This window comes from Crocuta crocuta, unplaced genomic scaffold, assembly GCF_008692635.1.
Source record: "Crocuta crocuta isolate KB4526 unplaced genomic scaffold, BGI_CrCroc_1.0 scaffold384, whole genome shotgun sequence".
NCBI classification, from domain to species: Eukaryota; Metazoa; Chordata; class Mammalia; order Carnivora; family Hyaenidae; genus Crocuta; species Crocuta crocuta.
Window position 1 is genome coordinate 331,449 of NW_027532182.1, and position 15,432 is coordinate 346,880.

General features: G+C 47.4%; 1 protein-coding gene across 2 annotated transcripts in view; it reads left to right on the top strand.

Annotated features, from left to right (window-relative positions):
• NAT10 (N-acetyltransferase 10) overlaps positions 1 to 15,432 on the top strand; it is a 35,769-nt gene that overhangs the window by 9,882 nt on the left and 10,455 nt on the right. For both annotated transcript variants that reach the window (XM_077777473.1, XM_077777474.1), the window contains exons 9-20: positions 2,055 to 2,188; positions 3,383 to 3,476; positions 3,614 to 3,712; positions 6,746 to 6,882; positions 10,042 to 10,166; positions 10,620 to 10,770; positions 11,041 to 11,137; positions 12,514 to 12,630; positions 13,462 to 13,563; positions 13,659 to 13,733; positions 14,309 to 14,425; positions 15,227 to 15,360. In XM_077777473.1, coding sequence (XP_077633599.1) covers positions 2,055 to 2,188; positions 3,383 to 3,476; positions 3,614 to 3,712; positions 6,746 to 6,882; positions 10,042 to 10,166; positions 10,620 to 10,770; positions 11,041 to 11,137; positions 12,514 to 12,630; positions 13,462 to 13,563; positions 13,659 to 13,733; positions 14,309 to 14,425; positions 15,227 to 15,360 — 1,382 coding nt within the window. The remainder of the gene's footprint in view (positions 1 to 2,054; positions 2,189 to 3,382; positions 3,477 to 3,613; positions 3,713 to 6,745; positions 6,883 to 10,041; positions 10,167 to 10,619; positions 10,771 to 11,040; positions 11,138 to 12,513; positions 12,631 to 13,461; positions 13,564 to 13,658; positions 13,734 to 14,308; positions 14,426 to 15,226; positions 15,361 to 15,432) is intronic.

Genomic DNA, 15,432 nt, shown 5'->3' on the forward strand with positions numbered 1-15,432 from the left:
TTGTCTATGCATACAAATGGATGTTTTAAATACCTGTGAAGGGGTACACTGTATAGTGTAAGTGATCCCCTATTAGCCATTGGGTTGATTGCAGTTTTTTTATTGTTATAAACCGTGCTGTTAGGATCTTCTTACAGATATGCATTATCTCTGGGATAAGTTTCTTCCCAGAAGAATTGCTGGATTAGATTGTGTGTGCCTTAAAATAGGTGTCGTGCCAGTTTGTGGAACCAGCAACAGTGTGTGAAAACGCCCTTTTCCGTACGCCTTGCCAGCACTGGCTACAGTTAAACTTCCAAGCTTACCAATGAGCTGTGGGAACACAGGGTTACTGTTTTTATTTGTGTTGCTTTGATTATGAGAGAAGCAGGCACTTTTTCATATAATTACTGGTCATCTGGGGTTTTTTGTTTTGTAAATTTGTGTATTGGTTTTTTATTTAGCAAATTATTTTAGAATGCATTTTCAGTCCGGATTTCTTAACACTTCTTTTATTCTTACTTTTCTATTATAATAGTGGATTTTTTCCAGTTATATTTTGAGAGTTTAAAACTTCTCAAAAGTAAACCACAAAAGGGCAAAATACGGTATTTAGCGAAGGCCACGTTCAGATGAGCAGGGCCTGGATCCACTGAGTGTTTCCTCTGGAGAGACTGGCTTCCTGGAGCTCTTCCCGTCCGTCTGCCTGGGCTTATGTCTCTTCAGTGTCTTCTTAGTGTGGCTGCCTGGGTGTGTAAGGCAACTTCAGGACCAGACAGGCCAGGCTGGACCATCTGGTCTTCTTCCCGCTCTTGGTGACCTGTTCCCAGGGCAGATGCCAGTCGGGGAGTAGAGTTTGGCCCCTAAGTAGTGTTGTGGTTTCTCCTCTCACTCATTGCCTGCTCTCCTAGGTGCCTGGCATGGCCCTAGGCGCTGGGCTCAGCAGTAAAAAGGAGGGGCATGTTCTGGTGTCATGTGACTGACCAGGAGTCAAGGAAACCAGCCAGTTCTGAAGATTAGTAGAAGGGGCTGTGTACAGTGCAGATGCAGAGAGGGCATCAAAGAGGGGTTGGGGTGCAGGAGATGCGTAGAGGCTGTAGCTCTGGGAGGCCTCGTTGAGAAGGTAATCCTCAAGCAAAGGCTGGAAGGAGTTGGAGAGATGAGCCAGGGGCTGTCGGAGGGAGAGTGCTTCTGGCAGTGGGGCCACCGTCTGCATAGGCCCGAGGTAAGAGGCCGCCTGCCAGGTGTACTCGAGGACCAGCAAGGAGGCCGCCTGGGGTGAAGCAGAGTGAGTGGATGAGAGGAGGAGGAGATGGCAGAGGTGCCACGGCACAGCCACGCGGCCCTGAGGGCTTGGTGCTTACTCTCTGGGAGGAGGGTGCCCGTGGAGGGTTTCACAGGCACAGCCGCTCAACCCAGCTTCTGGAGGGATCCTCACACTGAATTTTAGAAAGATCCCTCCGACTGCTCTGTTGAGTCGAGACTGTAGGGGAACAAAGGGGCAACCGAAAGACTAACCAGGAGTTTACTGTAGTAAGGGGGAAGACGGGGTAGTGGCTTCGACCAGTATGGTGGAGGACGGTACTGGTGAGGAATGGTGGGATTTGTGTGTATTTCAAAGGTGACACCGATGGGCTTTGCTGGTGTCAGGTGTGGGGAGAAAATGGAGAAAACTTTGGCCTGATCAGTAGAACAGTTAACTGAGAAGGGAAAGACTGTAGATGGAGGAGGCTGGAGGGGGACACTAGGTTCCCCTCAGGTCAGTTGGAGAAGCCTGTCCGACGTACAAGGAGAGACATGCAGGGGTTCTTGCGTGTATATGGGAGTTTGATGGGTGGGGAAGAGGTCTGGACCAGAGACGTGAATTGGGTGTTACCAGCGTCTGAGGGGCATTTAAGCCGTGGGACTGAGAGGAGATGACCAGACAGTGAGGAGCCTGAGGGCTGAGCCTTGCCTCCTGGTCTGCGAGAACTGCCCCCACTTTGATTTAGCCTCAATTTCTCCACAGTGGTGATGGTAGATGGCTGAAACTTGGTCTTTCTCAAAGCTCACCTACTAGGGTTCTCTTTTCACAGGCCAAAGCTGTCTTGAAGTTCATTGAGGGGATCTCTGAAAAGACCCTGAGGAGTACTGTTGCCCTCACGGCTGCCCGAGGAAGGGGGAAGTCTGCAGCCCTGGGACTGGCTATTGCTGGGGCCGTGGCTTTTGGGTAAGGAAGTCTGACTCCCTCTCTTTGGGAATTCTGAGGGAGAAGTGTGCAGGATAGGGGTCAGGGGACCAAGACACTGTTCCTGGGTCTGTGCAGACTCCTGTGTGATTTCTCTAGGTCGTGGGTTCCTGTCTAGAAACAGCAATGCCGTTTCTCCCAAACACGCCCACTCCCAGCCCCTTGGGGTGCATATATGTGTGCAGGCACACACGGACATGTGCACCAGGACCTTTGTGATCACTATTTAAAGTTGAACAGATACAGAAAGTTGGACAGACATAGAAAAGCAAAGAAATGGGAATAAGAAACTTTACAAATCTTCAGGAAATGGGAATGTGTATGACCATGTTTGACTGCGAAAAATACAGGTTTGACATTTTAATGATTTTGATCAGTAGAACATCTTGTTTGCTTTTGAGGAGCTGCATTTGAGTGTTCCTTTGTCCTGGGTGGAAGATTTATGCAGTTGCCTAAAGAGAGTATACTTCCAACGTCGCAGTCAAGAAATAATGGATCTAGAATTTACCATATCCTCATTTGCATTATCTTCTTTGGTGCTCCTAATAGCTCCGTAGACATTTCACAGATGGATCACCCTAGGCTCAGGGAGTTTCAGGGACTCGCTCAGGATCCCCCAGCAATTCAGTGCTGGTAGTGTTGGGGCCTAGCCCAGCCCCTGACTTGTCTCTTGTTCCTGCTTCAGTGGTACCAATCCACACCTTAACCATTAGCACCCTTTACACGGAACAGGGTCCCCTGCAGGTTCGCTGTGACCTTGGCCTGAGCACCGACGGAGCTGTCCGGCCTCACGGTTCGAAACTCTCTCAGCACAGCCAGTGATGACTGTGAAGCCACCCTCTTGTCCCAGGACATAGGCTTGGGAAGCAGTGTGCCGGCTCTGCACGCTGAGGGGGTTGTGTCCAGGCGCCTCTCGGCAGTGTGCCTTCACAGGCAATGCCGTGCTGCCTTCGAGTTGTTAATGTTTTTCATTAGTTTGAGAGGAAAAATATATTAAACTCTGGAGTCGCTTTACTTTTCTTCCCTAAAAAGTGTTGTGACTTTTTTCCTGCCATTATCTCTGGCTATCACCTGTGTGACAGTGCAAACAAAAATCTCTTTTTTCCTCTTAATGTTCCCTGAAAGTCCTTTGGATTTCCTCATTACTTACAGAAGTTCTCTTTTTTTGTTCAATAGGTACTCCAATATCTTTGTTACCTCCCCAAGCCCTGATAACCTCCACACTCTGTTTGAATTTGTATTTAAAGGATTTGACGCTCTGCAGTATCAGGTAGGGAATTAAAATAAGAACTCCCTTTGATTCAGAGCTGGGTTTAATCTAGGTGAAATCTTTGGAATGCCTGCTTGCTTCAGTTTTCTAAAGCTTGTTTCTCAAGTTTGTTATTGGTTTGACTCTCTTTCCATCAGGAGCATCTGGATTATGAGATCATTCAGTCTCTCAATCCTGAGTTTAACAAAGCAGTGATCAGAGTGAATGTGTTCCGAGAACACAGGCAGACCATTCAGGTGAGGCTCATTCTAAAACCCTGCTAAGTGGGGATGGTGTCCTGCTGTTTTTAAATACAGTAATTTCACATCGTTTTATGTCCTGTGTAATTCCATGTCTTGTATACAGCGTTGTTGTTTTATGGTAAACCTGATCCAGATTTGTAGCCTCTTCTCAAGGAAGACATTCAAGCAAACTAACAAATAGTATATGTAGCCAGATTGGCATTTATCCCTTGAAAATTGAGTAAGTGTGATTGTGAGTATGCTAATCAGCTAGAAGAAATATAGTCACTGTTCTGACATCAGTTCTCATTTTGCTGAGTTACAGCAGGTTTTGAAATGGTGCATCTGTAACTAGAACAATAATCTCTCCATTTAAAAGAAAAAAAGAACCTTGCAAGATGTACTCTGAATCTTTGTGGTTTAGCCAGTGGCCTATTTTCCTTTTTAAACAGTGTTTCCCTGAAAGCTCTATAAATCTCGTGCTCTGGAGGCCTGAATGACCTGCAGTTGTCCAAAGGCTGCAATTTTGTTCAATTGTAGAAAAGCATCAGTGTGACAGGCTTGCAGAAAGGATGGAGGCCCCTGGGCTCCTAGTGGAGGAGGCTCATCAATTATTTTCAGAGTTGGGTTGGGGTGGGAAGTGGGCCAGGTAAACTTGGCAGTTTATGTATGTCTTTGACCTTTATGCTTGTTAAGGCATCTGTATATGCCTGTCAGGGACGTATTTCTTTTTTTAAAGGTCCAGATTGTAAATAATGGTAAGTGTTTATATTTTTTACCTAAGGAGCTTAATTTTTTTCTTACTAGGTCTTTTTCTAGAATCTCTTCATTCTTTAGTTTCTTCTACTTTTGCTTGATGCCCTCGGCTAAGGTCAGGGGTACAGATGGCTGGGTGGGGTGAGGTGGAGGGTAGGTGGCTGTGAGGAGAGCGCGGAGGCCTGTTAAAACTCAAGACAAGTACACAAACCAAAGAAGGAAAACCTTTCTCTGAAATGCCCAGGCTCAGCCCTGCTGCTCCTTGGATTTGTAATCAGAGACTGCTTGTATTGCCAGAGTCCCTTTGTTTCCAGACTGGAGTTTAAGCACACAAGAGGTGACCTGACTTTATGAGGTCCCATTTGTGTCCCTTGGAAGCCTCCTCCTTGCTGGAAATTGAGAAAAAGACCAGCGTTAGATTAAAGTCGGCTCTGCCTCTCCAGGGGGTTGCTTTCTGCTGCTTTTTATTTAAAAAAAAATTTTTTTTAATGTTTTATTTATTTTTGAGAGAGAGAGAGAGACACAGCGTGAACAGGGGAGGGTCAGAGAGAGAGGGAGATACAGAATCTGAAGACAGGCTCCAGACTCTGAGCTAGCTCTCAGCACAGAGCCCGACGCAGGGCTCAAACCCACGAACTGTGGGATTGTGACCTGAGCCAAAGTCAGACGCTTAGCCGACTGAGCCACCCAGGCACCCCTCTGCTGCTTTTATGAGGTGCTTGTTTAGTTTTTCCCCTTAGGAGTCCCATGTCATGGGGCCCAGCGAGGTGTGTCCTGCTGTTCGAATGAGGGGAGTCGCTCTCTCCCTGACCCATCCTTCAGCTTCCAACAAAGCAGTTAGATGATCTTGTAGTGAAATACTTCAGAAAAGTATAAAGATAATGGAACACTCAGGTATCCGGCACTTAAGCCTCAGAAATGTTGACACTTTGTTGTTTGCTATGTTTCTTTCATAGCAAAAGTCCTTTTTGGTTTTGTTTTAAAGACCGAAAGCATCACAGACACAGTTGAAGCCCCTTTTGTACCCCTCCCTATCGCACTCCTTTCTGCCCCTCCCCATAGGTAACCCTACTCTGGATTGATGTTTCCTTCTGATTCACATGTTTGTGTTTTACTATGTAATTATGCCTCCATAAATGGTAACATGCTGTACTTGTCCTTTTTCAGCTTGCCTTTGTTACTCAGCATTTGTTTTTAAGATTTGTCCAGATTGAAGCTTGTGGCTTGGGTTGAGTTTAAGCACTGCATGTTTATATTACCATTTATTTATGTTTCTCGGGGTGGATGAGGGGAACTACTGGGTTTAGAGTATGAATAGATTTCCAGCTTTCTTGGATTTTGCCAAATTCTCCTTATAAAAAGTGTACCTGTTTACCTTCCCAACAGCATTTGTTTTTTTCTTTAATTTTGTTTCCTCAAGTTCTTATCACCACTGGGTGTTTTATCGCTATTTAATTTTTACTTGCCTGTATGTGAAATGGGATCTGCTTGTTGTCTTTGGCATTGTACTGACTACTAGTGAGGTTTAGTGTCTTTGTTTATGTTAATTGGCTGTTCAGGTTTCCTTTTCTGAAAAATCCCTCTTCGTGGCCTTGAGCAAACTTTAAAAATAGCAGGAAGCCCTGAAGAAACTGAAGGGGTGGTTAGTATGCATAAAGGTGCCAAACTTTTTATATCATCAGGTGGCTATGCTAATACTATAAATAAGGGTGTTGTGTGAGTGTGTGTTAGGAAGGGATAGTGTCTTAGAAGTGTCCTCACCAGTGCGGGGAGAGTTGGCTTTCATAATGGCAGTATCCAGGTAAAGAGTGTGGTATCCAGTGTGTAGCAGGTGCATGAGAAAGGGACGTCATCCCATTTGCCGCCCCTGGGGCAAGACCAGAGCCAGCCTGGGGGGAAGCATGAGGAGACAGAAAAGAGAAAGGAGAGGGAGTACCACCTATCAGTACTGGGCCAGGCACCAGCCAGGGCATTTTTCCAGATTTGCCCGATTTTTCTCTCAAGCAGCCATCAGATAGGTGTTTCCTCCACTTTCCAGGAGAGGGGTCTGAGGCTGTGAGCATAAGTGATCTGTCCAGTGGCACACAGTCAGTGGTTGAACTTTCGAACCCAGGTGTCTGGCTCCAAACTCATTCTGCTTTGCTCTGCCACGGGAAGGTGGAAAGGAGAAATGAGAGAAAGAAGAACTGGGAAGGGGGTGAGAGAGGGCAGAGTGGCCTTTATGAGGCATCATGGGGACCGCAGCTGTGGCACCGGGTGGCCAGGTAGTAATAGAAATCTTCCTCCCCACAGTATATACATCCTGCAGATGCTGTGAAACTAGGCCAGGCTGAGCTCGTTGTGATTGATGAAGCCGCCGCCATCCCCCTGCCTCTGGTGAAAAGCCTCCTGGGCCCCTACCTTGTGTTCATGGCATCCACCATCAACGGGTAAGCACCTCGAGTGGGAGTCCTTGCTCCCGTTGTCGGTTCTTGCTTGTCAGCAGCATGAGTAGTGAGCGTGCATGGTTCAGGGCAAGTCAGCCCGCTCCCGGAAGTTGAGTCCTGGGAGCTGCTCCAGCCCCTCCTGGGGCTTCTGCACATTGGAGCCAGTCCCTCGTTACTGAACGTAGCTCACCTCTGGTCTGACAGTGAATGGGCAGCACAAGACCGAAGGATTTCATAACCCAGGTGATGACGGTCTCATTCTGCGTGGAGGCCTGATTAAATTTTAGAGAGTACACAGCAGTACTAATGTCACGTATCTTAGAGTGGTGTGAAAATTCGGTGCTAAAGTAGCTGTCGAATTAGTGTAAGGAAGCAGTCTTATAATGGCTGAAGAGATTTCTTTAGATACTCAAAATATTTAGTTCTTGCTTGTAGAACCATTAGAAAAAATAGCTAAGCCCCAAAAAAGTTGCTGGTAATATGACCACCTAGAGATGGCTTTTTTTATGAGAGACTGAGAGCACGAGTGGGGGAGGGGCAGAGGGAAAGGGAAAGAGAATCTTAAGCAGGCTCCACGCCCAGCCCAGTGTGAGATCATGACCTGAGCTAAAAATCAGGAGTCAGACGCTTAATCGACTGCCGACTGAGCCATCCGGGCGGCCCTAGAAGTAGTTTTATTTTGTATTTTGTATGCATTTATTTTACTTTTTTATTCCGAACAAGAATTTACATATTGCTTTTAATTTTTTTTTTAATATAGCGATATCCTGTCAAATCTTTCCAGGTCAATAAGTATATATCTTTAGTATTGGAAAGGTTTCTGTGTGGAGATCGATCGCATCTTCTTACAGAGATAATTCTGTATTACAGATTTATGATTGTGTTTTCTTATACTGAAAATATTTAAATAAAGTGGATTTTGTTTTTTTGCTAATAGCTTTATTGAGGTATAATTCATATACCATACGGTTTACCCACATCAAGCGTATAATTTGGTGATTTTTAGTGTCTGTGCAGAGTTTAACCAGCACCACAGTCAGTTTTACATTTTCATCACTCCCAGAAGAAAAACCATACCCTTTACCCCTCACCCTCCAGTCCGTCCCCAACCCCCTGCCTTAGGGAACTACTAGTCTGACTTCTATCTGCATGGATTTGTCCATTCTAGATGCTTAGGTAGATGGTGCCATTACAGTACAGGGACTTTTGTGACTGGCTTCTTTCACTTACTGTAATGTTTTCAAGGTTCATTAGTGTATCTTTTATTGGTATTTCCTTCCTTTTTATGGGCAAATAATATCCCATTATATGTTTATACACATTTTATTCACACATTCATGTGTTGACAGACATTTGGATTATTTCTATCTTTCGTATGTTAGGAATAATGCTTCTGTGAACGTTGGTGTACATATAGGTTATCTGTGTGGACATGTTTTCAGTGCTCTTGGGTAGATACCTAAGAGTGGAATTACTGGGTCAGATAGTAACTTTATGTTGAACTGCTCCAGGAACCAGCAGACTGTGTTTTCCAAAGCAGCTGCACCATTTTAAATGCCCACCCACAGTGTATAAGGGTTCCAAGTTTTCCATATTCTTGCTGGCATGTGTGTTATGTCTTTGATTATAGCCGTCCTCTTGAATGTGAAGTTGCGTCTCGTTATGGTCTTCATTTGCATTTCCCTGATGGCTGGTGATGTGGGGCATCTTATCATGTGCTTCTTTGCCATTTGTGTATCTTCTCTGGAGAAATAGCTATTCAGATCCTCTGCTCAATTTTCTATTTGGCTTATTTGTCTCTTTATTAAGGAGTTGTAAGGGTTCCTTATATATTCCAGGTACAAATACCTTATCAGATGCTTGATTTACAAACATTTTCTTCTATTCTGTTTTTTTCCTCCACTTTCTTGATAATGTCCTTTGAAGCATAAAAGTCTGTTTTGTTGCTTGTGCTTACTTGTTTTTCTTCTTTTTTAAATAAGTAAATGGAGTTCCTTCGAAAAAGCTTTGTTCTGTGAGGTGGGGCAGGAGAATAAAGTACTCAAAAATTCCAAGTTTTTGATCATTCTTTAAAAATAGTATTTAAGTAAGAGGAAGTATTTATACAATTCTTAAAATATTATCACAGTGAGTACTATGAAGCGATGCAATACTGGATTAAATAGAAGACCTGGGTGCCTGGGTGGCTAAGTCAGTTAAGCCTATGATTCTTGATCTCAGCTCAGGTCTTGATCTCAGCTCAGGTCTTGATCTCATGGTTGTGAGCTCAAGCCCCACATTGGGCTCCGCACTGGACATGAAGCTTACTTTAAAAAAACAAACCTACTGAGCCATCTGCCTCCTGCGGTCACTGGGGCTGTGCTAAAGGAAGAAATCCAAATGAGACGAGCTGGCTCAGTGATCGTTTTTTTTTCTTCTTTTTTTTAATGTTTATTTTTGAGAGAGAGAGAGCACATGCAGGGCAGGGGCAGAGAGAGAGGGAGACACAGAATCCGAAGCAGGCTCCATGCTGTGAGCTGTCAGCACAGAGCCCGACGTGGGGCTCAAACCCATGAACCATGGGATCATGACCTGAGCCGAAGTCGGGTACTCAACTGACTGAGGCATCCAGGCGCCCCTACTGATGATTTCTTTTTTTCCAAATTTCTTGTTAGTTGTTTTATGTTACCTTTGCAATGAAAGTAGTGATGAAAGGAATTACCAAGTGTGGTGGTTTGTTGGTTTATTCAGTATTGATGTTCCAAACTGGAAGTGCTCTCTGCCTTTCTTCAAGCATGCTACTTCTGTAGTTCTCAATCATGGACCATTTAATGGCATTCCACTTCATTATGCTTTATACATCATCTTTCCGGTCCTTTCAGTTCACAGCATGGTCCTGTGAGGTGTGTAGAATAATCCCCTTTTGAGGATGAGTGGTGAGTTCCTTGCTCAGAGGTACTAAGTAAATGTGCCAGACTTAAGCCCAGGTGCTGCCACTGTGCTGGCCGCCTTGTCTGCTTGGGCGTATGGGTGCCCTGCTGGAAGTCTACAGGGCAGCAGGGCTGTCGGCAGTGAGCGGGAGCATGGGGTTTCAGCAGGATCAGGGAGGTGGTTCTCTGTCCTCTCATAGAGAGTAGGTTTGGAAACTCATTCATGCCTTATGGCCTTTGCTTTGGCTCCTAGCTACGAGGGCACTGGCCGGTCCCTGTCCCTCAAGCTGATTCAGCAGCTCCGTCAACAGAGCGCCCAGAGCCAGATCAGCACCACTGCTGAGAACAAGGCCACAGCAACAGCCAGACTGGCATCAGGTACCCCCAGAGCTCTGAATGGGCCCGTCCATGGCAGGTCCCTGCAGATTCTCTTGCCAGATCATCTCCTTATGCCACCATGGGTGGTACACAACTGTCCTAGCATCAGGCACCCAGGCTGGGTCCCCAGGACGGGGAGTTGCTTTCCCCAAGGAGCAGCAAGCCAGTGACCAGATGGGAGCCTGACACAAGCCTTCTGGGCTGGGCCCTTGTTTGTTACTGCCTTAGGGCACAGTCACATTGACTTAGACCTCTGTGGGATCAGTGTCATGGCAAATTGAACATCCCCCAGAACAGTTTAAAACCGCTCAGTTAAAAAATTTAAGCCGTATATATGGGCCTCACATGATAAAAAGAAAGTAGAACATTTGCCTTGCTCTTTTAGACAAAATACATTTAATAATTATTTCTCATCGTGTCTGTGTGTGTGTGTGTGTGTTTTGTGGGGAGCAGCGCGAACGCTGCATGAGGTCTCCCTGCAGGAGTCCATCCGATATGCCCCGGGGGACGTGGTGGAGCAGTGGCTGAACGACTTGCTGTGCCTGGATTGCCTCAACATCCCCCGGATCATCTCAGGCTGCCCCCTGCCTGAGGCGTGCGAGCTGTATCCTCCCCGGTGTGCCGTGCCCTGTGAGGGGAGAGGAGGCGATGGAAGAATTAGGCTTTGGCCCTTTGTTTCATAGGCTGCTGCTCTAAGGACAGGAGAAAGTTAAACATTCTCCATTTCCTTTCTGTTCCCTCCCCAGTGTGTTCTGTACAGGACACAGGGCTCTTCCTTCTAATCTGACGGAAATCTACATATCCAGGTTCCCTTCGGAAGCAGTGTGTCCTGTTTTGGGTTCTCTTTGTTTTGTTTGCTTAACTCCAGACCCAGCTACTACGTTAACAGAGATACCCTCTTTTGCTACCACAAGGCCTCTGAAGTTTTCCTCCAAAGGCTTATGGCCCTCTATGTGGCTTCTCACTACAAGGTAACTGCAGCTAGCTGAAGGAGGTGCACTTCAGCTCTGGTGACAGTCCTCCTTTACCTGGCTTTTCTTTTTTTCTTTTTGTTAATTTTTTTAATGTTTTATTTATTTCTGAGAGAGAGACAGCATGAGCAGGGGAGGGTCAGAGAGAGAGGGAGATACAGAATCAGAAACGTGCTCCAGGCTCTGAGCTAGCTGTCAGCACAGAGCCCATCGTGGGGCTCAAACTTAACAAACCGTGAGATCGTGATCTGAGCCGAAGTCGGACACTTAACTGACTGAGCCACCCAGGCACCCCTGGCTTTTCATATCTTATATTTCCCAGTAGCTCAGGTGACCATTTTCCTGGGACCTAAATGTCCTGATGTTGTCAAGGTCCACTGACCTTGCTGGAGGGTTGCCTTTCCCATCGTTATTCAGACCTATCTTGGGCTTCTAGCTTTGCATACAGCGTGTGGAAAACCGGCATGTAACTCCATGCTTGGTAGGTGGGGAGGTTGGAAAGCTTTGCCTATTTTAAAACGGGTTCTTCTGTTTCTCACTTGTCTGCTGAATAGATAGGTTCAGATGACGTAGCGGCTGTTAACTGGTCGTGCTGACTGACGGAGACCAGCCTTTTACCTCTGGGCTATTTTTAAACCTTTGTTTTTGAGAGAGAGAGAGAGAGAGAGAGAGCACGTGCGAGCGAGCAAGCGAGCATGCAAGCGTGCATGCGTTTGAGTGCCTGCATGCAAGTGGGAGAGGGGCAGAGAGAGGGCGACAAAGCATCCAAAGCAGGCTCTGTGCTGATAGCAGAGAGCCTGATGTGGGGCTGGAACTCACAAATCGTGGCATCATGTCCTGAGCTGAAGTTGGACACTTAGCCAACTGAGTTGCCCAGGTGTCCTCTCCACTCCAGGCTATTCTTAAGGAGCACTGGATGAGAATTTAGAATATTTGAAAGTCTTCAAGACTAAAGGGCACATTGGGAGGGACGCTTCTTGAGTGTCTAGGTAGCATTTTTGTGAAGTCCCATTAACAGGAGGCTGAAGAGGTGGTGCTAGAAGTGGTGACAGGTTTTCTTGAAATAGCCTCTTTGGGAAGTGAGAAGTTCAGTCCCCAGCTGTGAACTACGCGGGGCTAACTAGGCAGTCCTCTGCCCTCTGCTGCCTCAGTGCTCATGGAGAGATGACAGCAGACATTTGAGGCAAAGTCCCACATAGGCCATTTCGGAGGGTCTCAGGCTGGCGGCCAAGATACTGGAAAAGCACTTTGCCAGGTTTCAGCTCGCCACTTGGCTTTGGGGAAGGAGATACGGCAGTCAGCCAGGGACTCCAGAGTGGCCTCGAGTAAATAACAAGAGAAGTGGTTCTCATGGACTTGTATTTGTGCCCCTACAGAACTCCCCCAACGATCTCCAGATGCTTTCGGATGCGCCTGCCCACCTTCTGTTCTGCCTCCTGCCCCCTGTGCCCCCCACCCAGAATGCCCTTCCTGAAGTGCTTGCTGTCATCCAGGTATGGTGGCATTCATTTGGGGAACCACTTAGGAATCAAGGGTTAATGGCTCAGTAACCGTGGCTTGGGAGGGGAAGTGTTGATCCCCAGGGTGGAGCCAAGCAGCTGGGTGATCGAGGCAGACAGGGTGTGTGGAAGGGAACCACTACCGACAGAAACCTAGAGCCCCGTTGATGGTGAACAGGTGAAAGTCGGAACTGGCCACTCGTGTTTTGATTTACGGCTCCTCCTAAAACAGAATTTGTTTTCCTCCTTTATTACAAAAACAACACATGTAATTCTACAGTTAGAAAATGCAGATTGGTGGAGTGGGATCATAGTGTTGGTAGTCTGGGCTTTTTTTTTTTTTTTTGCAGCATGTCAACTATTCATAATCTCTGTAGTTTTAATTTTTTTATTTTTTTCATAATATATAGTTTTTGAAGGTTTTAAAGGCTACATTGTGATTATGCACGTACCATACTGTGTATAGCCATTCTCCTTTTAGACACTAGAGTCATTGTGAATTTGCACTATTTCGTATAGAGCTGCATGAGCGTCCTGTGTCTTAGTTGATGCTTGCACATGCTCACTGGGTATGGAGACCTTCTTCTAGCATAGTTTTTGTGCTTTGAGCCTGGAGTTTGTCTGTATTCTGCCTTGTAAGGACGGTGTCCGGATGCTCCTGGGGCATAGTCGTGACACTACCACTGAGAATGGAAATCAGTTACAGGGTTAAGCCTGAGCTGTGGTGGAAATAGCTGGCCTCATCGGGGAGCCAGCAGGAGCTGATGATCTGCAGGTGGGCTCTGTGCCTGGAGCTGTGTCTGCACTGTCCCTCTCCCCCCACAGGTGTGCCTGGAGGGGGAGATTTCTCGCCAGTCCATCTTGAACAGTCTGTCTCGAGGCAAGAAGGCTTCAGGGGACCTGATTCCATGGACCGTGTCCGAACAGGTGCTGCACTTTCCCTGGTACGGCTGAGTGAGAGAAGCTGGCGGGGTCGAAGGGGGTTTTTGTTGCTCACGTGCCGGCCTGTGTCTCCCACACAGTTCCAAGACCCAGACTTCGGCGGCCTTTCAGGTGGAAGGGTTGTTCGCATTGCTGTTCACCCGGATTATCAAGGGGTAACGTGTCCTCCTATCTCTCAAACTCATGGTGCTTTCTCAGCTGCAGCCGCATTGCTGGCAGCTTGGTAGGCAGGCAGACCTGGTGGTAGGAATGCAGGGCTGGTGCAGGGCTGGTCCGGGAATAAGCACTTCCAGGTGCTCCTCTGTCCTGGACAGTTTCCCCGGGGCTAGGCAAGTGGGCAGCATGATTGCATATGCCTGCTCTTCTTTTGTGAGGCTAGGGCTCTTGTGAACCTGACCTACTTTTCACAGTTACCTCCTGTCCCTTAGAAATCCCCACTGGGGAGTTAGTTGTGGAGACGTCAGTTTGGGGCTTGCTGGTCTGTGGATCAGAAAGCCCAGCCAGCCACCCTCACGCTCAGGCTAGATGGCTGAGAGTGAGGGTTATAGTATGCTCACTCTTAAGGGTCTCTGTTCTGACCACTTTGAGGGATTTCATTAGTTCTCTTTGCCAAGTATAGTGTGACTCGGAGTGAAGGCTTTCTGGAAGCAATACAGGGGCATAGAGGTGGTTTAGATCGATTGAGAACATTCTCTTCCTTCTGCCTGTCTCCCTCCATGTTTGCTCACAGATGGGCTACGGCAGCCGAGCTCTGCAGCTGCTGCAGATGTACTTTGAGGGCAGATTCCCTTGTCTTGAGGAAAGGGTCCTTGAGACGTCACAAGAAATTCACACCGTCAGCAGCGAGGTAAGCGTCTTTCGGCTGAACTCCTTGTTCCTGGGAGGCTGGTTCTCAGGAGCATCAAGGACTGTCCGGTGGTCCGGGCTGTCTGAGCACGGGCAGATTTCCTCCTGTCTCGGAGAAGCTCTTGCCGTCTCCAGCTGGCACTGGAGTTGAGAGCCTTGGATCAGCATCATCAGCATCACCTGGAAACCTATTTTAGAAATGCTGGTTTTTAAGCCCTGGCCCAGGCCTGCTGAATGAGAGGGTCAGGAGTGGGGCCCGGCGGCCCATGTCTTAGCTCCTGGGTGATGCTGGCGCCTGCTCCAGCTTGCAGCCTCCAGGCACCGAGCCCCAAGCCTGGTCTACGGGAAGTCGTGTCTTTCTCGGTGAGGTGCTAAACACCAGGAGCTGTGATGGCTTCTCTCGTACATTCACTTGATTTTCCCAGTAGCCTCTTGGGGAGGTGGGGAAGGGGCTTATATTTAATGTCCAGGTCAGAGGTTCATCACTTCCCAAGTCACAGACCCATCTGGTGACAGAACTGTACCCTCAGAACCCTATCTCTATCTCTCTTTAAATTGTGTGGCTATTTCCCTGAATTCTGGGTTTGGAGCAGTGTGGTTGCCTGCATGTGCAGGTGGTATACCTGGGACTGATCACTGGACTGAGTGCTGTGCCTGTGTTTTAAAACCCGGGAACAGAGAAATGTGTCCCAGGTTTTACCACGTTTAGGACAGAGCCTGTATGGTAGGGGTGCTTGGGAATGCTGCTAAGCTTCCTCTCCCTTGGCTGGGTGGACCGTGCTCTCTTCCTGGCGTCCTTTAGGCTGTCAGCTTGTTGGAAGAAGTCATCACTCCCCGGAAGGACCTGCCTCCCTTACTCCTCAAACTGAATGAGAGGCCTGCCGAGCGCTTGGACTACCTGGGTGTGTCCTATGGCTTGACCCCCAGGCTCCTCAAGTAAGCATTTGCCTGCTCTTTCTCCTTCACATCACCCCGTGGCCTTGGTGTCCTGAGAATGAACATTCTGTG